Below are 25,325 nucleotides of genomic sequence, written 5' to 3'. Positions count from 1 at the left end.
CAATACACACAATAGGAAAAAAGGGGCGGTACACACAATACAATGCAGGTAAAACACAAGGGCTGATGAAGGCATATATTTCAACACAAGAAGCATGGGAGGCCTTTGGTACCTTCCCTTTCTGGCATCTCCAACAGCAGAGGAGGCTGGAGCAACTCCAGCAACAGCAGCACCAGCAGGAGCGGCAGGCTGCGGCTCACCTACCTGAGGCAGCACAGGCAGAAGGGGTCAGCGCATGGAAGGCCGTCGGCGCAGGAGATAACCCCCCAAACAGGGTGTACAAACACAGGGTCAACTACCTCAACATGACTGAGCAGCAGTGCCAGAGGCGGCTCCGACTTTCGCGAGAGGTTGTGACTGACATCTGCGCAATGCTGCAGCAAGACCTGGAGCCCAGAGCAACAGGTCCACACTACTTGCCAGTGGCCATCAAAGTCACCACCGCACTCAACTTTTATGCCTCAGGCTCCTTCCAGGGATCAGTAGCAGACATCAGCGGCATCTCCCAGGCAGCCGCACACACATGCATCACGCAGGTCACCGATGGCCTCTTTGCCCTTGCGCACAATCACATCCATTTCACCAGGGATCGCGCAAGTGTGAGGGCGCGAGCGCGTGGATTCGCTCAGCTGGCAGGCTTTCCAAGGGTGCAGGGCATCATTGACTGCACACGTGGCCCTTAGGGCACCCCGCCGCAATCCAGGAGTTTTTGTCAACCGCAAGGGCTTCCACTCCCTTAACGTTCAGCTGGTGTGTGACCACAAGGTGGTGATTTTGCATGTTTGTGCCAGGTTCCCTGGCAGCTGCCATGACTTCTTCATACTGCGCCAGTCTACTGTGCCTCCGCTATTCAGTCCGCCAAACGAACTTCAAGGATGGCTACTTGGAGACAAGGGATATGCCCTGCGCTCTTGGCTAATGACGCCGTTGAGGAGACCAGCCAGCGAAGCTGAGGAGCGCTACAACTCCAGTCACATTACCACCAGATGCATTATCGAGCAAACCATCGGATTGCTGAGGATGTGCTTCAGATGCCTCAATAGATCAGGTGGAGCCCTACAGTACTCATCAGCCAGGGTCTCCAAAATCGTTGTGGTATGCTGTGTGCTTCACAACATGGCACAGCGTCGTAGCTTGCCGATTCCGCAGGACCAAGAGGCTCCTCACAGAGCCGCCTCAGATGAGGATGATGCTGAGGAGGAGGTCAGAAATGAGCATCCTGCAGAGGCCCGCCAACCAGCGGCACCAGTGCGCGAGAACATTGCTGGGCGGAATGCAAGGAACGCACTCATCCTGGGCAGATTTGCGTAGTCTGGTACATCAAACACTGCAGCCTCACTGCTTCTGAACTGACCATGGACAGTGGCCCATGCCTGCACTTTCCAAAAACTTTGACCAGCTTGCAGTCATCTGCAAGTTATCCTAAGGCCTCTATGTGATATCCCCATTCGCCAAATGACAGACGCCATAACTGCAGCAGCTGGCACCAGATTTTTTATGTACAGGAAAATGATGGCATTAAAACTATTTACAAGACTGGATGGTGTAATAGTTATGTGAATGTGAGCATAGAGAGCGACGGAATGGGTAAGGGTGCATGGATGTGACTGTGAAGTGGGATGTGGAAGAAGAGATTGCTGAAGCTGAGTGCTGTTGGGGAAAGACAATGGGGATCAGGTTGAGGGTGATGGAAACTTCATACTTGCTTTCCCTGTGCGGTGAAGGTCATGGAAGCACTTCCTGCACTGCAGCCAGGTGCGGCGGGTGACACCCAGAGAGTTTACCTCTGCTGCCACCTCCATCCAGGCAGCCGTGGACTCTTTGGGGGGCCTCTTCCTCCCTGACCGAGGGTAGAGGACCTCCCTGTGGGCCCTTACCCCATCCACCAAGGTCTGCAGTGATGTCTCGTTGAATTTGGCCGCAGCTCGGCCTCTGCCGCTGGCAGCAGCTGGTGCAGGCTCCTCTGCCATTCTGCAAGAGTGGTTGAGAAGCCTGCAGAGGTGGAGAAGCTTGCTGGAGATTTTAAAAGCACCACGAATGACGACATCATACTGTGGGGATTTCTGACTCGAATTGGACAATTACCAAGGCTTCCCTCATGCTGGGAATTAATTGGCCACTTGAGGGAAAATTGCGTGGAGCTGGCTGACACTTTGGCCCCGATTTTCTGGCAGCCGTCGGGCGGCTTTTCATGCGGCCGGGGTCCGAAAATCGCGGAAAAAGCGGGTTGGGACCGCCCCCGCCTGATTCCCCACCCCGTCCGACTTTCGGACCGCTATTTCTCCATCACCCGCTTCAGTCCCGGCTGCCGCTGGCGGGACTGCTCGTCGGAGCACTAATCACCAATGATCACCTTGTTAAGGAAGATTTTCCGGGGCCGTTGCGACTTTGGGGCTTTCCCCACATGAAACACGCCTGCGGGGAACCCCGCCAATGAGAGCTGGCGTGAAAACAGTTGGCTTGCTTGCTTGCAGCAGCAGGTCGCTGAGGGCTGAAGAGATTTAAATAGGCAGCATTTGCAGGCTGCAGGACCTTGGTGATCAAGGCTTGGGGGAACTTTTTGAAGCCTTAGGAGCAGCTGTAGAAAGTTGGAGCCTCACACACTTCTCCAGTGTGAGCTCCTGGGAAGCCCCTTTCACCACTCTAACTCAGCACCTCCTCAACGGAGGCATCTGCCAGAAGCATGGGAGGCCTTTGGTACCTTCCCTTCCTGGCATTAGAGGATCTCCAGCAGCAGAGGCGGCAGCAGCAGAACCAGGAACAGCAGGATGATCACCAGGCTGCTGCTCACTCACCTGAAGCTGCACAGGCCAGAAGGGGCCAGCGCTTGGAAGTGGCTTGAGAGCACCTTGCTGCACTTTAGGGGGCCATGGGGACCTGTATCTGCACTGGCAGTCCTACTCAGAAGGACTTCCATGAGGATCTGGTTTCTCTGTTCAACAGATGGCCAGCGCTCCTCAAGAGATGTCATTCTCTTATGTGCACTCACCATGTTTTCCGTACCCTGGCGAGTTATCTCCTCCATGGAGGTTGCCAACCTTTCCATGGTGATGCGTTCATATGCCAATGACTCCACAAAGGCTCTGCTCATGGTCGCTTGGGACTCCTCCATTCGCTCCACACTCGCAGCGACCCTGGAGACAAAACCTGTCAGAGACTCCTGCATTTGTGCATGGAGATCCATCACCTCTTCTCTTGCGGATGGATCCAGAGGCAGAGGGTCCACATGCAGCGCAGCTGAGCTGAGCTGGCAGAGTCCTGCGCCCTCCGACGAGCACTCTCCACTGCTGTCCCTGTCTCCAGAATCTGCTGAGGCTCACTTGTGAGCTGTGAAGCACCAGGTGACAACACTACTCTATGTCCCGAAGGTCCCCCCGAGGTGTGAGTGTCTGTGCTGGGTGCGCTTACTTCTGCTGACGCTGCACCCTCAGAGATTGGAGCTTCCTCTGAGGAGTCTGGCTGCACAGCCTCTTCCTCCTCCACAGTGAGGACGGGGGCTCTGGATGGTACTGTGGGGGAGTAAAGGAAGGAGTTAGAGATGTAATGCCAAGGTTCTTCTGGTGACTCCCAGCAAGTTGGCATCTGCTGACACCTGCATCCATGCAGCATTGGTCTCAGTGGGAGGCCTCTTCCTCCCTGACCTAGGGAAGAGGACCTCCCTGTGGGCCCTAACCCCATCCAATAATGCCTGCAGTGAGGCCTCGTCGAATTTGGAGGCAGCTCGGGGTCTGGCACTGGCCACAGCTGCTGCAGGCTCCTCTGCCATCCTGTGTGGTTCATTTGGAAGCCTTCAGAGGATACAGTGCTTGCTATGGACCTTGAAAGCACCACGAATGATGACATCATTCTGTGGGGATTTCTGACTCGATTTAGACAATTAGCAAGGCTTCCCACATGCTGGGAATTAATTGGCCAATTGAGGGAAAATTGCGTGGAGCTGGCTGACACTTTTTTATGTGTGTCAGAAACCCCACATTCGGGGAAACCCGACCATTTCCCACACAAGCCGAAAATCGGGGCCTTTGAGTTAGTGATATCTAATACTGCTTGATATTTTTCAAGGCAGGTAGGGGAAGGAAATTGGAGTGAGAGGACGTCCAGGATGGGTCAATCATACATGGGCTCTAAACGGTGTAATCCTGAACAACCTTTTCTCGTTGTGGACTTGCCTATGCTCTTAAGACGTATGCCAACTCTTACGGAAGGGGACTGCAAGAAACATGGGGGCTAGATAACAGAACCTCCATCTGCAGCAGTATGAGATATGGTCAGCTTAAAATCATGCACCAAAAATCCTTCCCCCTTCACAGGTTCCATAAAATATGCCCAAGTGTGCAATGGAGGGATTGTGGTCAAAAAGGACACACGACTGCATACTCTCAAGTCATCTCCCTGCCTCTAGTTCCTCTGAACAGAAAACCCGGAGGCCATAAAAGCCATGACTGATCTCATTAATTCCTCTCCCACCAACAGATCCTGCCAAATGTATATTTGGCTCGTTGTATGGGAAATTCTAGCAGTTTTCCTTACTCGAGCTTATATACCTCAATTCTGGTACAATCGAACTCATTCAAAATAAGCATTAGAATGGTTTGTCAATCTCTACAGCTAATGGCCCAGAACTTCGGGTCTCCACGGGCGAGCACGCACAGGGTACTCACCCGTAGGCCAAATGGAAGTGCCGGTTTCCTGCATGCACTGCGCATGCGTGGGAAACCGGCACTTCTGTTCCCCTAAAAGAAGGGGTTCAGAGTTCGAACGCGTGCGCAGGAGAGGCTGCGCGTGCGCATCAAACTTACGTTTTTTTTGCAGGTTTTCCCGGGAGGGTAAGTCTCCAGAAGTTACACTTTTAAAAAGCAGGCATAAGGCCTGCTTTTTACAAGGTAAGTGGTGAATTAATTAAAATTAAAACATTTTTTCCACAGGTTTATTATTTTTAAATACTTTAAAGCAAGGTAAGTTTATTTTTAGCCCCATTAGAAAATAAAATTATTTTTTTCAAAAATTTAAATTATTGTTTAAAATAGTTATTTCATGTAATTTATAGTTTATTTAAAAAATGTGATTTAAAAAAAATTTTATTTGAAGTTTTTGTGATGTTTTGGGGCCCGTAGTATTTATAAGTTTTGACAGCTCTTCCTGTCAATTTTATGAATGGGCACTTCCCTGCTCCGATTGGCTCTCCATGGCCCACGTGATCCCAGGGGACGCATTGAACTAACTGCGCCCCTGGGCTATGCAAGCACTGCGCGCCGGCAGTTGGAGCAGGCCCAGGATCGGAATTCCATGTGGGCCCACAGCACAATGGCCGGCGCGCAAGGTAAGTGCAGATTGGGGGCTTGCACCCGCAGGAAGCCCCCGACCTGAATTTCTGGGCCATTGTATCTAAAATTGTAAAAATGTACCACAACGTGCAGTCTGGTGCTAAGGCACTCACTCCACTCTCCCAATTTTCCAGTGGCCCCTCTGGACCGGTAATGCAAGTGGAACCTAACTGTGCACACCTTTTTAAATACCTATTATGATGTATTTCTGAGCACTGTATGACCTTATATGTGATACGAGTCCTCTAGATATGTACATGCATATGGCAAAAACAGAGCATCAAGTTAACTGGTGTAGCAATTGAAGTAACAAAGAGATACCACAGTAGCAAAGCAATGGATTTCATTGTCATTTGTTAATCTTAACTGGATCTTTGCAAGAGGGGAGGAGAAAATGTTAGGTTATCTGAGGTATTCAGACAGTTCATGCTGCACTTGGCACTAGGCTCCACCAGCTCATTTGTGAATAACCAACTCTAGTTTAAACTAGAGAACCTATTGTTGAGTGGCAGAAATAATTACTGGCAGTGTTACACAGCTATTTTGTGATTTCAGGATTTGTAACTAACTCTTCGTCCTCCCACGAAAAAGATATAAATAGTCAACTGCAAGGATTATCTTAAAACTTGAGAACATGATATCTTAAAACTTGAGAACAGTTACAGTCTTACAGTAGATAATCTTCAGCCATTAGGGCTTCATTTTTTTTATATAGCTAATCCTTCTAACTCAAATGGGCTGTCAAAGTAGTTCTGTGCTTTATCAAGGTCTGATGTTCTCTAGAGGCTAATGTGAAGTTTCAGCTGGGCCCAAAGTTTTCAAAATGGGAGCTCTATCAATAGAGGTTACCTCCAAGTACTCAACTTCTTTGGAGTATCTAAAGTCGAACATTTTCAGAACAAAACATCTCCAAAAAAGTTCAGTAACTTTCTACTGAACTACTTTCTTGATATTTTAAATTTCTATTCCTCTCCTTTGTAACCTTCCAAACTATTTGCCCTTACATAAAGGGGAGGCAAGGTAATGTTTGGCAATAGCCCTGTCTGACAAGGGAATGTGGTACGTGAAAATATAATACAGGGAGAAGGAACCACTGATTTATCCTGCCACTATTAAAGATAGAAATAGACAGTTCATTACAGATTGGCATGAATCAACTAATTGACAGCAGGAGTACCAAAGAAAAAATATCAGCCAGGCAGCGATTTGAAGTGGGTCTTGGTCTGTTGAAACATACAAAAATATAGCACATTGAGGTGCAGGAAACTCTATTTTAACCGGCACCTAAATTAACCGGAAATCTCTCTTAACCGGAAAAATTCAGGAGTAGGTTCAGGTAAGTTTTACTTTATATTAGTGGCCGTGTAACCAGGGTTCCTGGATCTGTGGTCGTGTATCCGGGGTTCCTGGATCTGTGGCCGTGTAACCAGGGTTCCTGCACCTGTTGCCGTGCAACAGGGACTCCTGGATCTGTGGCCGTGTAACCGGGACTCCTGCACAAGTGCCGTGTAACCGGGGCTCCTGCACCTGTGGCCGTGTATGGGGCTCTCGTACCTTAGTAAGTATATCTATCTGTAATCCGGACTTTTTGATCAACCGGCACCACGCCGGTCCCGGATAAAAAAAGTGTTTCCTGTATTGAACTTTAGGTAATGGAACTATTTTCTCATTAGTCTCGGTATTTGCAATTCCACAGTCACAGTTTTAAACTCATTTCTAATTCCACAACTTATTGGAGCTCTCCATTTTCTTTTCAAATCTAATAGATTTAGTACTGCAGCCTTACTGGTAATAACCATCACAGAAACACAGAAATCACAGAAACCCCACAGTGCAGATAGAGGCCATTTCGGCCCATCGAGCCTGCACCGACACATATCCCACCCGATCCCCGTAACCCCTACACCAACACATATCCCACCCTATCCCCATGTGCCTTCTAGTTTAGTTCTGCAGACAATGGATCAGGGAAAGCTATATACACACATATATTAGTTATATTTTTTTTAACACCACATTGGTGTCAAATGAAAGACAATGGGGGAGAAATTCGGTATTGCTCCGTTTGGGGGCGGTAACTTTCCAAAGCTGGGAAACTTAGCACCAGGCACTAATGGATCCCAGCTTTTGGAAAATTGGCTTTTGCACTCCAGGAAGGATTTAGCGCTTCACTTAATTCCTGGAGCACAACAGGCAGCAGTTGGGTCGTGCAGCGCTGCCGCATTGGAAGGCTCCTTCTCTCCCTTAAAGGGAAGGGCCATCGCTGCAGGCTCTGCAAGAGGGAAACATACCTCATCCCCAACGGCAGCTGCGATCCTGCCTGATCAGCCCGCTGCACTGCATCAGAGTGCTGGGCTGATTGATGGCTGGCGAAGAAAGAAAAAATAACCGGAAAGAGCGTTTCAGATTTTTTTCACCTACCTCGGCCACCTTGCCTTTAATTATTGCCCCCGAAGCATCCGGCCTCCCGATCAACGCCTCCTGCAGTTGTCGGTGTTTTTGCCCAGCGATGCTGCAGGGGATGGAAATGAATTTCGGGTCCGGGGCACTACCAGGGCGATGAGCAGCCGGATGATGTCACGATCTCCGGGTGCAGGAGATCGTGGCGCTAGGGATTACCGCCGCCGCAAACCGCCAGGTGAATTTCGAGTGCGGCGGTAACATTGCCGCGCCTGGGCGGAAAGTCCTTAGCCCCCCATTATCACCCCCCGGAGGCACTAAGGCACCAAATTTCTAGCCCAATATTTAAAGCACTAGGATGATGTAGTACATTGATCTTGCAGGATCGCCTGTCCTGAATAGAAGAACACCAGATTGATCGTTTGGCTGACCCTAACAGCACCATCTCAGTTGTACTGTCAGACAAGATGCTGAGCAGAAGTTAAACACATTACCACGAGGAATGAAGAGAAAGCTTGAAAAACTAGTCATTCATGTCACTCCCAGGAGCCTCATTCAGGATAGCATTGACAGAGACTTGGGAACACGCCATGTGTCTATACCCTTGAAGAAGAACCATGGCAGTGTCTTTAAAGGGGGGGTGGGGCCCAAGGAGAGGAAAAAAGCAAACAAATTTAAATGGAGTGAAAAGTGTAATGTACGGTGAAATAATGAAATATACTTACAATATTCATGACAGAGAGAATATACTGCTCAATGTCTCTTCGTCCATGGTATCCAACCATCATCTTATCTGCTACTACTAAGGTCTCTACATAATGTTCTTGACTGACCGATCTTTTCAATTGCAGCTGGTTTCGCAGAGTCTTGTTAGGTGAAAGAGTCACTGCTGAAGTCTGGAAATTCCTCAGCCATGGAGATCGTCCTTTCCCTGGCTTCTCATCTGGAACAGAACCACTGTAAGCATTCAAAATTATACCTCTTGTGTGAAGAGTAAGTGCCATGTTGAGCATGGGAGTGGAATCATTTCATGATTATGCATTATTGCTGCAACCAGAGTTATTTCATCTCCCATCAGTTGCTCTTTGACCATCATCTGAAAATTCCCTTAGTGGGAGGTTGAAAAACAAAATTCATAACACCAACTAAAGTCATAAGGCCAACACGAAGGTGAAATATCAACCCCTACTCTATAAGGCAATGAAAACATTTAACCTTTTTGGAAGGATTGTTATGCCTTTTTAGAAGGGTGTTTATGCCTTTGAGGTGCTGAGGGTCATATTGCCCCTCACACATGCCCTTTGTGTACTTGTATAGTGGCTTTGTTCTGTTCTTTACTCTATAACCAGCGGGCTGCTGGGCCTCAAAGTTTCAACGACTAGATGGATGACTGAAATGTTCATTTCTAATTATTAAATAACCTACAGAGTCAGAAAAACTAAAATTGTGAAATACAAAAAACAGAGGCTGCCTCAGAGATTCCTACTTAAGAAAATATTAAAGACCACCTAGAGTTGTAAAGTAATCCAGTTGTCATAGTTGTTAAGTATGGAACTCGTTGAGCACTTCCAAGTGTAAAAAACTGCAGATATACCATCAAAATATATTGTAGTAAATTTATTAAACAAATTTTAATACGGTAATCAGACTCTCTACATCATATCAAAATACAAAAGATTGCTTCTGAGAAGGAACTCTTGCACATGCTACAATTTTTCTGATCTATTCTTTATTTAGCAGAACATTAGTTGGGCAAAGTTATAAGTAGCGCACAGATTCCTTAAACTAAAAAGCATTTAACCTGGTTATTTAACTAGATTAAGTTAAGATCAGATAGAGTTTCGAAGTACAAGTTTGGAGCTTTGGAATGGCACTTTGCAGAGTAGTTCAGCTCAGTCAGGATGTACTGGGAGGTGGCATTGCAGAGGAAAGAGAGAAAGTGTCATGTATTACCTGAAACTCCACATGTTGCATCAAGGTGCCGATGTTGGTTTCGAAGAGAAGATCGCTTATAAACTACATGGGGGCTTCCTTCACTGTAATTGAATTCAGCCATTTTAACGGTGGTGAGGGGCTCGATGAAGTATTCTTCTTCATCCTCAGCTATTACACCATGCTGAAAGCAAAGCACTGCTCTGGTTACTGCTGACAAAGTAATTATTATGAGTACTGCAGGCTTTCTATAATGATTGTGGAAACCATTACAAATAAATGTCCATTATAATAAACACAGAAGAAAATAAAACCCTGCATTATTTTTCAGTGGACTCACAGAACCCAGACCTAGCATCATTTGGTAAAACATTTCATTCTGTCACATGATTCAAAGCCACATAGGAAAACATAAGTGATGGCCCTAACATTTAGGAGGTAAGAACTGAAGGGATGAGACAGTGTGGTTAGATTTCAAGAAAGATTTTTTTAAAAACCTCCTGTAAATATTACATTGGAGTGTGTTCAAGGTCCTAATGCACAAGCACCTACAAAGTGCACTTATGTAAAGCAACAGCAGTTTCCAAGATCAAGAAACCCTGGTTTGTATTTAATCCGACACATACATTACTCTTATAACCACAGGGTGCTGGAAAACAGAATGGCTTAAACATGTTAAAAGATACACAATTATTAAGAATCTACATGCAAATACTGAGTCAATTTAAGAGTATCCAAAATAGTAGCACTAGAGTACACAGTAATTTGCACAAAATTATACTTTAAAAACTGTCTTAAAAATGTGCTTATTTCAAAGATGTTGCCATTTTGGATCTTCCCAGTCCCCCAATTTGACCCAATGACTATGCAGGAACATTTATTTTTCTCCAGCAGTAATTAGATAGGTGCACACTTTTGTAAATAGGGAAACATCCAGGGTATCCATCTGCGAAATAATCCAATAAGCAGAGACAGCAACATAGAAATATTTCAAACTAAATACCTGGCTATCAGTTTCAAGATATGGATAAACAAGCAAGGTGAGAAGTAGGTAACTCGGAACGAATTTGGAAAAAAGAAAGTAGGCTATTTACATTTGATTCGCTCAGACATCAGGGGTACTGGGTTTCAAAAATAACTTTTGTTAAATGATGTTAAGGAGTTTCCTGATAGCTGGTTCTTACCACTCATTCACATCACAGAGAATAGTTCTGTGGTAATTAAGCTCCATCAGTACTAGTAGGTGAACTAGTGCTGTTTTCGCTGGTTACCCTGTGTGTCGAAATCAAAGCAGCTCTGAAATCTGCATTTTAGCTGTGCAGTATAATAATCAGCAAACAGCACAATCTGGAACAGCACCAAGTTCTCCGTTGCTCTGAAACCAGCTGAAACCTGCAGGCTGGTAACTATTCTAAATGACATGCCCAGAACACATTTTAATTGAACACAGTGATGCTAATAAGTCATTACATTTATTAACGGGACTCCTCAAGAGCAAGGCACAACCCTGCTATCAAGGGAGACTGAACATTAGAGATGTAGGGTCCTTTAGACTGAAGGTACAATTTATGACTATGGTAACTGAGCTTGAAGACAGAGTGTTGTATTCGATATCTTTTTTCACCCAGGATAGTTGTCCACAAGATAGTTGTAAATAAAATAATAATACAATGTAAATATACATACAATCTTTGTAGTCATTTTAGTAATTGATACTGCAATATTATGTTCTATTATTGGCTATTTTTGTTAACAGGGTACACAACCAGCATATTAGCTTAAAAAAATGCAACATTTTGATGAGAAAATCTCCAAAGCTAAACCATTAAGATGTTGCATTGCTAGTTTCACCGGCTCCTGACTGCTATAGCAGCATTATGATTAGGTAGAAAATCTAGCCCATCGGGCTGTCCCAGCTCAGTGTTTAATAATACTGAAGATGGTGTCCATCCAGGACTTTTCAGTTTGCCAACATTGTCCAACAAATGGTATTTGAGAATCTGGTGTGGGAGCCCTTGCAGAGTTTTACTTAATTTTCTTGACCTCAACACACCTAAAGGAAACTTTAACACTTCTCCGTTTCACATTCGATTAGTGATAAAATGCTATTTTATTTCTCCTGATCGTCCTTTTGAAGACTGTGACTTGCAAAAGGAAAATATATGGTGCCAGGCAAAGTGAAGGAGTTTATCAGCAGTCCCAGGGCTGTAACTGTTCCTTATCCTATCATATCAAACAAGATTTCTAGTGCTGGCCTGAATATTCTTTTAATCTTATTGAATATTATAAAAGGGAATACAGAAGAGCCGTGAGTAATTTGTCTCAAGACATCACCTGCAGGTGATGTTATTGTGTTGTAAGAAAAGGATGGTGAACACTTATAAGTAACCAGGTACTGCTTTAAGTGTATCCGCAAGCATGTTTTATCTGTACATGTTGACAGACCAAGCTATTTTTATAGCAAAAGTTAACATTTCAGAAGTTAGGAATAAGGGAAATCAGGTGGAACTTTTCACCCAATGGGCAACAGGACCTGTGGATAAAGCTATCAAGGAAGATCATCGGTACTGATTAGCTTTAGAAAAATATAAATAGGCTCAAGGGACAATGAAATACATTTCATATTATATTTTTTAAAAAGTACTGGAAATAAGGTTGAAAATTAATGTTTGCAGTAATAATGGACAAACAATATTTTCGTATGACATTCCTCTTTAATTTTTAAACAAAAATGTTAAACCTATTTATTTTAAATGGGTTAATACCTACATTAAAATAGAGGACAGAAGACATTTTGGACTACTTCTGCATATCGAGAGAAGTTAACAGCTGTTGAGGAAACCATCATCACAGTAACAGACGCTGCTTCTGCTGAGGCACAAACCTTGACAACCAGTGTAGCAATTGTTGAAACTGAACCTTTGAAGCAGGCTCTAGATCTAGTTGAGCCTGCTAAAAGTTCCTTGAAAGGACAGAGTGAGTATCCCTTTAATCCACTGTAGCAAGAAATAACACCAACCACAAAGCAAGTATATAGGGAGGAGAGACTTGTCTGTTATATACAATTTTGAGACAGTTGGAGAAAAACAGGAGTGGCTCATTTTTATGACGATGAGGACAAGAATCTTTTATTTATTTGTTCGTGGCCACACCACCAAATCTGTAGCCTGAGGTTCTCCCCCTCTTGATTAACAATTTATAGTGGCTGGAAACAAACAGTACTCCACCCTGATTCTGACCAAAGCATGTCCTTTTATATTGCACAATTACTAAATCAAGACAGGTTAGAAAATAGCAGGTTTATTTCTACTGAAGCCAAACTGCATTTGTGCCACCTTAAGTGGTACAAAGGCAGTTTGTGCTACTGAAAAAATGCATGATTGGGTCTGTAACAGAGAAAATTGATAACTTACCAATCCATTACAGTTACTTAAAGCAACTTTTGTGGCTCCCTGGAGATCACTTAAATGTCCCAAATAATGACATTCATCCATATAATCGTGCCTCCATTCCAAGCCATCTCTTTTCCAATATTCTACAGTAAAATAATCTGATACCAGATTAATGTGTAAAGTCAAGTTTAAAAGAAAGTGCAATCCATGTGAAGATACTTTGTAAAAAACTTGCTCAACTGGCTCATGGTGAAACGCAGGTAAGCTTCTCTTTGATCGCAGATCATGGCTACTTTTTACATTATAGCTTAGGAAGTCTCCATTGCGGTCAACTCGGACAGGAATTGCTATTTCATAGTGTTCAAGAGTTGACAGGAATTCTTCTGTGTTAAAAAAAAAGGTTTTTTTGTTATTCAGTTACAGATTTCACCTCTTAATCCCATCCCTTAAGTACAGGTCAACTGGTAAAAAAAGATGTTTTTCTGTAATGAAAGAAAAATGTTGGTTCTTTTTTTCTTGAATCCTCCCCCATTATATATTCTTATCCCTCTACAATACTCCTTAAACTGAAGAGCTGGATTGTATGGATCATCGGTTGCTCAAAGCCTCTTCACAACGGTTAACTACATAGGATTACATAGGATATACGACACAGAAACAGCACATTCGGCCCAACCAGTCCATGCCTGCGTTTATGCTCCACTCGAGCCTCCTCCGGTCTTTCCTCATCTAACTCTATCAGCATAACCCTCTATTCCCTTTTCCCTCACATGCTTATCTAGCCTCCCCTTAAATGAATCTATACTATTCACTTCAGCCACTCCCTGTGGTAGCGAGTTCCATATTCTCACCGCTCTCTGGGTAAAGAAGTTCAACTGGTTAACTGGCAGATGGTGAGCTTTTGCAGGCCAGAACATGTCCCTTAATGATATCTTTCTCCAGATAGAGTACTCTGCCACAGAGAGCTTTTCATTTAGCAACCCATCTTAAAATTTACAAAGCTTACTCACAAAGAAAAGCAAGGGTTGAGTTTCAGTCAATGTTAAATTTATACTTTGGCCTCTTGAATGGAAGATCCGCTCTCTACCGTTTGAACCAATGATTATGCAGTGGCACAGCATATTATCTGCCAGCTGGTCGTGGTCAGACTTCTAACCACACGTGAGTATATTTTCCCTGTTCACTACCATCGAGAATGTCAGCATGAGTATACAGCAGGGAAAAGGTCATTATCAAACAAATACAAGTTTCAATTTGCCATAGTTCTATGTATTTATTCAGATCAGGATATCATGCAAGAATTCAAGTATGGTATCGAATTGAATCTACAATGTTTCGAGAAATTCATTTGCATGACAGTTTAAGTAACAGGCTTATGTTCTATAAATAAATCATGAACTCCCCATGTCTGGCAATTCAGAGTTAACGGTTCAGTATTTAATGCTCAACAAAGGCTGCATTTACAGATATATTTTCATCATTAAAAGGATACAATGGTGCTCACTTTTCTGCGACGACCATGATTTAGGCAGTATGGCATAAGCTGGCACTATTTATAAATGAAAGTTTAAAAAAAGATTGGAAATGCATTTTTCGGTAGCTTTAAATAGGGAAATTTGTTCATGAAAACGTCTTTCATGGGAAGGAAGAATTGTTCATCATATTGGTTATGATGAAATCACACGCAAGCGAGGTGGTGTGTTTCAACAGGAGTCATTACTTTGTAAAAGGATCCTGTTAGTTGAACAGAACAGACTGGCAATTCAAAAGACTTTTAGCTATATTGAAGGTATGCACAGTAAGAAAAATGAAATGAAAATGAACAAGTGCCCTGGCCACAATTTCACAGCCATTTATTTAAATAGGTTGAAATATTGCAAAAAGTACACCTGTATGTTTGTCTGCAGAATGGTGGCAAAGGTCTAGGAACATACATAAACTTTTACAGCCACTACATACTTAACTACTAACAAAAATTGACTATTCTAAATGACCTAGCAGGCAAAGACGAGAGTTTCAGTCTCTGAATATAGGGCTGACATTCAGCGGGGTACTTGCGTCGCATGGGAGGAGAGTGGTAACCCTGCCCCATCGCACTGAGCTGGTTCTCCTGGTAGGGAGTTGCGAGTCAGGCTACTGGCCTGTCCACATAAGAAAAGGCTTTGTTACAAACACAACCCAAAGCACAACCTGCTGGATGTAAAAGTAGTGGAAGAAATGGGGCTGACATTCAGCGGGGTACTTGCGTCGCATGGGAGGAGAGTGGTAACCCTGCCCCATCGCATTGAGCTGGTTCTCCTGGTAGGGAGTTGCGAGTCAGGCTACTGGCCTGTCCACATAAGAAAAGGCTTCGTTACAAACACAACCCAAAGCACAACCTGCTGGATGTAAAAGTAGTGGAAGAAATGGGGCTGACATTCAGCGGGGTACTTGCGTCGCATGGGAGGAGAGTGGTAACCCTGCCCCATCGCATTGAGCTGGTTCTCCTAGTAGGGAGTTGCGAGTCAGGCTACTGGCCTGTCCACATAAGAAAAGGCTTTGTTACAAACACAACCCAAAGCACAACCTGCTGGATGTAAAAGTAGTGGAAGAAATGGGTTACCTCACGTGGTCCTAGGCAAGGAAGAAAGAGAGAGCAGGCAAAAAGCCACGTTGAAAAGCATGATAATACATAAAAAAAATCAAGGACACTAATGTTCCAACCTATATACAACTTTACAAACAAAAAATTTACCGCTGCCAGATGGGAAATGGACTGGTGACATTTAAAATTGCCATGCCCTCCTACTGCCTTGAGCAGGCGGGAGCGGTTTAGTGCCGGAAACGAGTTGAATCCACTCCCAAATTATTTTTAAAAAAACTATAGAACAATAAAATGGCCTTCTATAGGCATATCAGTAGCAAGAGGATTGTCAAGATAGGGCAGGGCTGGTACGAGGCAAAGAAAGCAAGCTCGTAGTGGAGAGCAGGGAAAATAAAATCACTTTCAGTTATAGGTAAGTTATTGGAGTCTATAATGTGCAATGAAATGACTAAGCACTTGGAGAAACAGGAGTTATTCCTCCAGCATGGGTTTCTAAAAGGAAAGTTATGCTTCGCCAACTTTACAGAATTATTTGAAGAAGTAAGCAAAAAGATAAATAAGGGAAATGCAGTGGAGGTGGTTGTTACATTTTGGAGTTTCTTTTTGTTTTTTTTTAAATAACTTGGTTTCCATGTTGCATACTACTCTCATAGATTGGCTGCAGCAGCCCATGTCCCAAAGTGTGTTTACACCTGCCCAGGTATCTAGGTAAAATTCAGAGCAGGCTGAGCAAACAAACAAAAAACAACTTCACTTTATTTCAGCTACTGATTGTATCATACTCCTTCTCACGAGTCAATAGCAGCAACAAATATTCATACACTAATTAAGCATATGTAGCTTTAGTAGAAAATAATTTACAACTGCTGTACTAAAATATGATTTTTCTTGCATAGCAGTTCTTCTCTTTTCTCACTATCCATTGGAGCTATCTAACTAAGCCACCAATCAACTCTCTTCAAAAGGTTCCAGAGAGACTCACTGGCCTAGAAATTCACTATGGCCCCGCCAGCTGGCTAACGGCCAAAGGTTAGCGCTGGGCGCGGAGCCATGTGCGACCGTCCGATATTCGCTTTTTGCGCCCCAAGTCGGAACCGGCCGCTATTCCAGGGTGTGCCCGCCCCCGCTTGGGGCGCAGAAACTGAATTTCAGCGCTCTAAGTGCCGCTGCGCCACCCGATGCGGTGCGGCAGGCTGCGGTACTGCAGGCCTCCTCCTTCTCTTAAGGTGGAGGTGCCTGCAATGGGGAGATCGCCGCTGGATTGTGCCAGCAAATGAGCCCGGCACCACGGAGAAGTGCCGGGCTCACGGAAAGCAGCCGGCAATGCCGCGGGGGGGGGTGGTGGAGGAGGCCGGGGAAGGAGGTGCGGGCAGGCGGCCGCCGAAAAAGCGGCCGGCTGCACCTCCACCTTTATGCGCCCCACTAAGGCTGCAGTAAGGCCCTGGTCTCCGGATGTTAGTAGCGGCCGCCATGGAGGAGGCGGCGGCAACTGAATATGGGCGTCAGGCCGGCATCGGGGCGGAAACGGGGCACTGCGCACACCGATGACGTCATCGGTGCCGGCGCAGCGCTACTGGCTACCGCCGCCATTACCGCCGAGCTCAATATCAGCGCAACCTCCTATACTGGCGCAGAAACCCTCTTTAGGCGGTAACTGGGCGCAAAGCTTGCAGCGCCTTACTGAATTTCTAGGCCACTGACTTTAAAAAAGGCAAGCTGGAAAATACCTTTTAAAAAAAAAATGACCAGGGCACAGTGAATTTAAATAGCTCTCAAATTCATAAAGAGCTGCCACTCAAATATATATTTGAACGAATCATATAAGATACTTATATTTGAATTGAAGGGCTTGGTTTCGCTCTCAAGTATCTTCCCTTCAGCAACTACTGATTTGTTAACAAGTGTATGAAAAATGACCTGGAGCATTCTTCGGTAAGTGGAGCTGATTAACGTACCACAATAGAATTAAAAGCTCATAATAAGCCAAATCTTAGACAAAAGTGCTTAATTTCTATCATGACCTCACACCACCTCCCCCCCCCACCACTGTAATGTATATATAGAATGTATATACCTTTAAGGGGGAACTACTTTTTACAGCTCATGTATACTGCAGTACCGGCAGTGACCACACCTGTATATAGCACTGAGTAGTAATCTGTACAGTTCAGTTCCAGAGTGAGCCACGTTGAGTAAACACCTGTTGTACCGTTCTCCTGCAGTCTTGTGTCTTATTACTGACGGACACAACATTGGCGACGAGAAAAATTCGATCCTGCCTGCAACTCTGCATCACCTCCCAGGGATTCGTTCCTGGAGACCAGAAGATTGGCGGTCAAGGCCAGAGACACGGGCGTCGACCACGGGCAACCGCCCAGTCATCCATCAGAGCAGCAGAGACTCGAGAATTGTGGGGGAGGCTGTCGAGAGCCAGGCTTGGCTTTCCAGTCGCGGTGGTCCAGCGAAACGGGCTGGCAACAGGTAGTGCGCAGACCCTTCCCGAACAGCGGCGGGCTAGAGCCCGACCGAGCAGCACAGCAAAGGGCCGAGCAGCGTCGACGGGGGAGAGAGAGAGGGCAGAGCGCACAGGGCGCAGCCGGTGTTCAGGGGCCGAGCAGCGTCGAGGAGACAGAGACGCGCAGAAACCCGCGAGGCGCCGCCATTGCCACGAGGACCGCCGAGAGCGGCGTTGGCAGCAGCGTAGGAAGGCCCGCGGAAAACTCGTTGGCAGCAGCGGGGGAGGAAGGAAAGCGCGGGAGACGCCATTTTAAGCCATTTTAAACCACACCCAAAATGCCGAAGAGTGGCAGTATCACTGCATTTGACAATGAAGTCGAAGACTGGACTACATATGTCGAACGAATAGAGGTATACTGCAAGGCAAATGAGGTGCCAGATGACAAGAAAGCGCTGGTATTGTTAAACTTAATGGGTGCAAAGACGTATGGTTTATTACGAAATCTAGTAACCCCAGCGAAGCCAGTGGAAGAGAGTTTTGGAGACATAGTGACGATACTACAGGAACATTTAAACCCCACACCGCTGCTGATAGCAGAAAGATTCAAGTTTCACAAACGGAACCAGCATAAGGATGAAAGCAATGTTGAATATTTAACAGAACTGTGCAAACTATCGAAACACTGCCAGTTTGGAACGGGACTGGCAGATACCTTAAGGGACAAGTTTGTGTGTGGGCTTCAAAGTGAAGGAACCCAGAAACGGCTTTTATCTGAAAAGGACCTTACGCTGGACAAGGCTTTCAGCACTGCGGTATCATATGAAGCAGCAGCACGGGGCGCTGCAGAGATACAACAGAGACCACATGAATATGGCACAAACAAAATGTCATACAGAACAGAGAAGTGCTATCGCTGCGGCAGAACAACACACGACCACAATGATTGCTGGTTCAAAGACAAAGTGTGCAGGTAGTGTGGAAAAGTAGGACACATAGCACGAGTCTGCAGGTCGGGAAAGAAAACCAGCAATAAGAAATCTCCAAAAGAAAAGTACAAGAAGGTACATAAGGTGACGGAGAATAGTTCAGACGAACAAAAGTGTGATACCGACTCCGAAAGCAGGGAGCTGAGTTGTCTGAAACTACATAATGTGATCAAAACGGAGGATCACCGAACCATTTGGGTCACTCTCAAGATAGCAGGAGTCCAAGTAAAAATGGAATTGGACACAGGATCAGCCCTAACAGTCATAAACCGACGGGACTACGAGCGGCTATTCTCACACATACCCTTGAGAGACACAAAAACTGTTTTGAAGGCGTACATGGGCAAAAAGTCTACCCCAAAGGAAAAATAAGGGTGACCGTTATATATAACGGTAAGGAAACACCAAAACTAGACCTGTATGTATTGCAAGATGGAGGACCACCATTACTGGGACGTGAATGGATCCGGAAAATACAGCTAGATTGGCATTCCATACAAGCACTGACTGTGGCTGCCAAAAAGGATGATGACGTCACACCTGGGCGACAGTCAAAGATCCTAACCGACGCGCAAGAAGTGTTCCAGCAAGGACTTGGAACACTAAAAGGCATGACAGTATGATGCGCTATCAATTACTCATAAAAGACTGAGAGTTAGAAGAGTAACTAAAGGCTTTTATTAACAACAGAATGGAGGTCTGCCTCGAGTGGTCGACCGGTCCAGGATACCAAGGGCTGGGGAGCAGTCACCTTTATACTAGGACCTGTGGGAGGAGTCAGCCGAGGCATGTCCAGGCATGTACACAGTGGAATACAAACAGGACAAACAGGAATACAAACAGTGGTTTACCACACAGTAACAATTAAAATTGAAGAAAACGCAAGCCCATCGTCCCTGTGATGAAAAAGTCGTTGAGCAGCACGCCTGGGGAACCAAGGAAGGTTCGCATCTGTGGGGACTTTAAGGTAACAGTGAACCCAGTCCTTCACACCGTACAATATCCACTTCCGTGGATTGAAGATATTTTTGCCTCGCTATCTGGAGGGAAACGCTTCACTAAGATTGATCTGGCCCAGGCGTATCTGCAAATGGAGGTAGAAGAAGCATCAAAAAAATACCTCACAATCAACACCCATAAAGGTCTCTACCAATACAACCGGCTGGTATTCGGGGTAGCATCAGCTCCGGCTATTTGGCAAAGGGCAATGGAACAAGTCCTGCAAGGAAACCCAGGGACCCAGTGTTATTTGGACGACATCCTGGTCACGGGCGAAAATGACAGTGATCACCTCGCCAACCTGGAGCAGGTGCTCACTAGATTGAAGGAATATGGGCTCCGAGCTAACCGCCACAAATGCGAGTTTAAAAAAAAAAACAGATCTCGTATTGTGGCCACGTTATCGATAAAGAGGGGTTACATAAGTCCCCAGAAAAGATTGAGGCAGTAGTCAAGGCTCCAGCACCGGAAAACGTGTCAGAACTGAGGTCGTTCCTCGGGCTGGTAAGCTACTACCATAAGTTCTTGCCAAATTTGTCTACAATACTACACCCACTGAACACCCTACTGCAAACTGGGGTGCCATGGAAATGGAGTGATGAATGTAAATGAGCTTTCCAGAAGAGCAAAACACTAAACACATCGAAAGAGGTATTGGCCCATTTCAACCCAGCACTACCAATTCGGTTGGCGTGTGATGCGTCACCCTACGGCATTGGAGCGGTGCTGTCGCACAAATTCTCGGACGGCTCAGAGAGGCCAATAGCCTTTGCGTCACGATCACTAACCTCAGCCGAGCGTAACTCCGCCCAGATTGACAGGGAGGCCCTCAGCCTAGTGTGGGGAGTGAAAAGGTTCAATCACTATCTGCACGGGCAGAAGTTCACCTTGCTGACTGACCACCAGCCCCTCGTCTCCATTTTTAATCCGAAGAAGGGCGTTCCGGTGATGACTGCGCAATGACTACAAAGAAGGTCACTCTTTCTAGTGGCGCACCACTATGAGATTGAATATAAGGGCACGAAACAGCATGGAAATGCTGATGGGCTATCACGCCTGCCACTGCCTACTGCGGAGGAAGCACCAGCAGTGGATCCCGTCGAAATATTTCATTCGACTATAGTTGACTACCTACCGGTAACTAACGCTCGTATAGAAAAGGAGACCCGAAATGACCCGACACTGTCTCGGGTATATGATTTGACGGTGAAGGGATGGCCAGCACATGGCGACTCACTGTTGCCAGCATTCTCATCAAGAAGAGAACAGCTGTCAGTGTGCCGGGGGACCTTGATGTGTGGATCCTGAGTGGTAATTCCACCCAAGTTAAGGGATAGAGTGCTCAATGAGCTTCATGAGGGTTATCTGGGAGAGGTAAAAATGAAAAGCCTTGCCAGGGCTTATGTGTGGTGGCCGGGAATCGATAAACAAATCGAGGACCTGACCAAGAGCTGCTCAGGATGCCAGAAAGTCCAAAATGCACCACCACATGCCCCTCTACACCCATGGGAGTGGCCCTCATCTCCATGGCAACGGGTGCATATTGATTTTGCTGGTCCATTCATGGACTCAATGTTTTTAATAGCCGTGGATGCGCACTCGAAATGGCCTGAGGTCATCAAAATGTCCTCCACCACCACGGGGAAAACTATTGCAGTCCTACGGACCATTTTTTGCCAGGAACGGCTTGCCAGAACAGATTTGCTCCGATAACGGACCACAGTTTGTGTCCGAAGAGTTCCAGAGGTTTATGAAGAAGAATGGGGTAAGGCATTACACATCCGCCCCGTATCATCCAGCCACAAATGGATTGGCTGAGCGGTTCGTACAAACCTTTAAGAAGGCAATAAAGGCTATGTACAATGACAACATTCCACTGCCGCAGAAGGTGGACAATTTCCTGTTCGCCTACCGGAATGCGACACATGCAGTCACCAACCAGGCCCCAGCCATGATGTTCTTTAACCGAAGGTTAAGATCTCGCCTGGATTTGCTCAGACCAAACGTGCGAAGAGATGTTGAGAGTAAGCAATTCCAGCACATCCATGAGAAGCCAACAAGGAGCTTCAATGTAGGGCAACCAGTCTTGGCCCGCGACTACCGAACAGAAAAATGGCAGCCAGGAACGATATGCACACGGCAGGGCCCACTAATGTACACAGTGGACGTTGGGGAGAACATCGTGAGACGCCATGCTGACCAGATCCTAGAGTCACAGGAACAAGTCAACCCCATGTCTCGCCCATACGTACCTGGTGAGGAACCCGACGTACAGGTCGCATCTACCTCAGAAACAGTAGCATCGGAAGCTGATGACCCAACCGACGACAGGGTGCCAGAATCGCCTCTGCACCAAGAGCGAGACACTCGGGAAAGGCGTTATCCAGAAAGGATCAGGAAGCCTCCCCAAAGACTGAATATACAAATGGACTATTTTCAGATAACGTTGTATGTTAAAAGTGTTAATTGTAATTAGTTTGATATTCAATTGTTAAATGAGTGTTATGGTACTGTTAATCTAAAAGGGGAGGAATTGTAATGTATATATAGAATGCATATACCTTTAAAGGGGGAACTACTTTTTACAGCTCATGCATACTGCAGTACCGGCAGTGACCACACTTGTATATAGCACTGAGTAGTAATCTGTACAGTTCTGTTCCAGAGTGAGCCACGTTGAGTAAACACCTGTTGTACCGTTCTCCTGCAGTCTTGTGTCTCATTACTGACGGACACAACACCCACCACCCCCCCCACCCGCCGTTTCATGCTCATGAATGCATCACTCCTCTCCACTTTACTTTTCAGATTCAATACTCATGAGTGCTGCTGATGCAGTTTCTATATCTAAGTGCTCAACCATATTGTTATAGTTTGGAATAAACCTGCGGTAAGATTGAGTCAATCTGAGGAATACGTGGATCTGATTCTTGGTTCTGGGCATGGCCCAGGACACAGTGGCATTCACCTTCATCTGGTCAGATGTCTGTATCCCCCATCCACATGGTAACTTCAGCTGTGCCAATGTTGAGGCTTCAACCTCAGTCAACCCTGGTTTTCTCAACCAGGATTATATGTTGGCGACATGGATGCAGTGTTCATCCCTTGTCTGACTGAAAATAGCAGTATCACCAATATATGCTGGGGCATAATCCCTAACTCCAGTCAGAACAGAATTAATCAGCCAATGGAAAGTGTCTATATGTTCTTCAACCAAAAAGGCACAACTTAAACCCTCTACAGCTCTGTCATTGCAACAAAAGCAGAGCTTGATTGGGCCCCTGTTCTCCAGACTAGAGTCAAGGTACTTGGTGTGCCCTAAGTTTTCGAGGAACTCCTCCGTGCCAGGCATACAGCAGGAATCAGCTTTTAGGTCATTTTGTTTCTGATAATCTACACAGAACCACATCATCTTGTATTCGGAATGATGAACACCTGTAGTGATGCCCAGTGCTCTGCGATAGCCTTATTTCCTGGATCCTTGTTGGACTAAAAACAAGCTGATGTAGAAAACTGTCTTGGACACATTTCAAAACCGCTTAGCTTCTTTGTCACCAACAATACTCTTACTGCAATCTATTTTTGAATAATTGGAATCACCCATTACTATGGCCCTGCACTTTTCTCTAATTTGCCTACATATCTTTTGTCTTCATCTCCTTTACATTGTTCAGTCTATAATACACTCCCAGCAGTGGTTCCCTCCTTAGTCCTTAACTCTAAAAAGAGATTTATCTTTTTCATGATCTCCTAACATCATTCACAGATTCTAGTGCTGTGATGGAACCTTTGATATAATACTGCTACCTTCCTCCCTTTTTTCCAACTCAATCCTTGCTGAATATTTTGTGGCCAGGAATGTTCAGCTCCCAGTCCAGGCCTAGCCAAATCCACGGGGTAGATTTTCCCTAAGCTGCTGGGAAGGAGGCGGGACTACAACTTTTGGGTTTTAGTCCCGCCTACATCGACGTCCGGCCAATCCGCACGATTTTCCCTTGATTTACCTTGTTGAGCCCGCCCAGCGGGCTCAGCAGGCCAATTAAGGGCCACCCGGCAACAGGTGACGTCACAGACTGAAATTTCATCTGTCAAGAGTTCTTGACAGATGAAATATCAGTGTTTCACAGCTGTTTGAAGCTGTCAAACACTGACAGTCTGACTTCTAACCTGACTCCTTCTACACAGACTCAGTTAGAAGTCTCACCGGCAATGAAAGCTGAAGGCTGTCACTTTTGACAGATCGCAGCCATTTTGCTTTCAGTGCCGGCTGAGTGATGGACTCCCGAAACCTAGAGGAGGAAAGGCTGTAAAGGTAAGTACAGGTAATTTAAACTTCTTTACACACTTTAGACACACCAAACACACTTACCTTTGCACCATCACTCACCTGAACACCGACATCGCGACCCCTCCAAGTCCTTCAACCCAACGGCCCGACTGCTCTAACCCAGCGTGGTTTGGAGCCGTCGGGAATCCCACACGACACCCCTCAAAATAGGGATTAGGCTAAAAACTGCCTGTTAACTACCTGTTAACAGGCAGTTAATTGGCACTAATCCCTTCCCGCCTCGGGTCGGCGGGTCCCAGTGCGGGGCGGTTACCTGCCTCCCCTGAAACTTACGTGGAGGCGGGTTTTGGGCGGGATGGTGTCGGGACCCCCGAATTCAGGATTCCCCCCCCCCACACGCCTGAAACCCCGCCTGACGGCTCTAGGAAAATCTACCCCCACGTCTCTATTAATGCCATTATATCAGACCCTCCAATATCAATATGTGCCTCCAGCTCAAGTTTATTTGCAAGACTTGGCCCATTTAACTCAAACCTCCTTCTGTCTGTTTGGCAATCTCCATTCCTTCTTCCGATCTCTTTTTTCCTCTTATTGTTCCTACATTCCTTATCCCTTTTATTTTCTTGAAGAGGCCTCTGGTGTGCAAAAGGATAACAGTGTGTTCAACTCAGCCATGGCATAAGTGATTGGGGCATAAGTACAGACATTTTCCCATTAATTTTACTGTACTGAGATAATTGGAATTAAGTAAACTTAAGCAAATTATGAGTGGTCTAGTAGCAGATAAAACATTGGGACAATTTCTTGACCCAAAATAAATTGGTAAGTGCCTTTAGGAAAAAAAATGAAGGTAAGGAAAAGGAATCTGTGAGACTGGCAAGCCAAATATGGCTGATCTACCATAAGAGTTTGCAATTCACTAACTTTGCAAGCAAATGCTAGCGCTAACAGCGCAACTTTCC

At 45.6% G+C, this 25,325-nt stretch overlaps 1 protein-coding gene across 1 annotated transcript in view; it reads right to left on the bottom strand.

Annotated features, from left to right (window-relative positions):
* Positions 1-25,325, bottom strand: part of adamts10 (ADAM metallopeptidase with thrombospondin type 1 motif, 10) — a 233,009-nt gene that overhangs the window by 186,119 nt on the left and 21,565 nt on the right. Inside the window, exons 3-5 of the mRNA XM_086004738.1 lie at positions 13,070-13,431; positions 9,678-9,840; positions 8,450-8,667 (exon numbers count right to left, since the gene is read on the bottom strand). Of these exons, the coding sequence (XP_085860864.1) occupies positions 8,450-8,667; positions 9,678-9,840; positions 13,070-13,431 (743 nt within the window). The remainder of the gene's footprint in view (positions 1-8,449; positions 8,668-9,677; positions 9,841-13,069; positions 13,432-25,325) is intronic.

The sequence above is a fragment of the Somniosus microcephalus genome, chromosome 13 (assembly GCF_052327205.1).
Source record: "Somniosus microcephalus isolate GS21.2 chromosome 13, FLI_Smic_1.0, whole genome shotgun sequence".
NCBI classification, from domain to species: Eukaryota; Metazoa; Chordata; class Chondrichthyes; order Squaliformes; family Somniosidae; genus Somniosus; species Somniosus microcephalus.
Note: the sequence above shows the minus strand (reverse complement) of the source record. Positions and strands in the feature narration are given on the sequence as shown.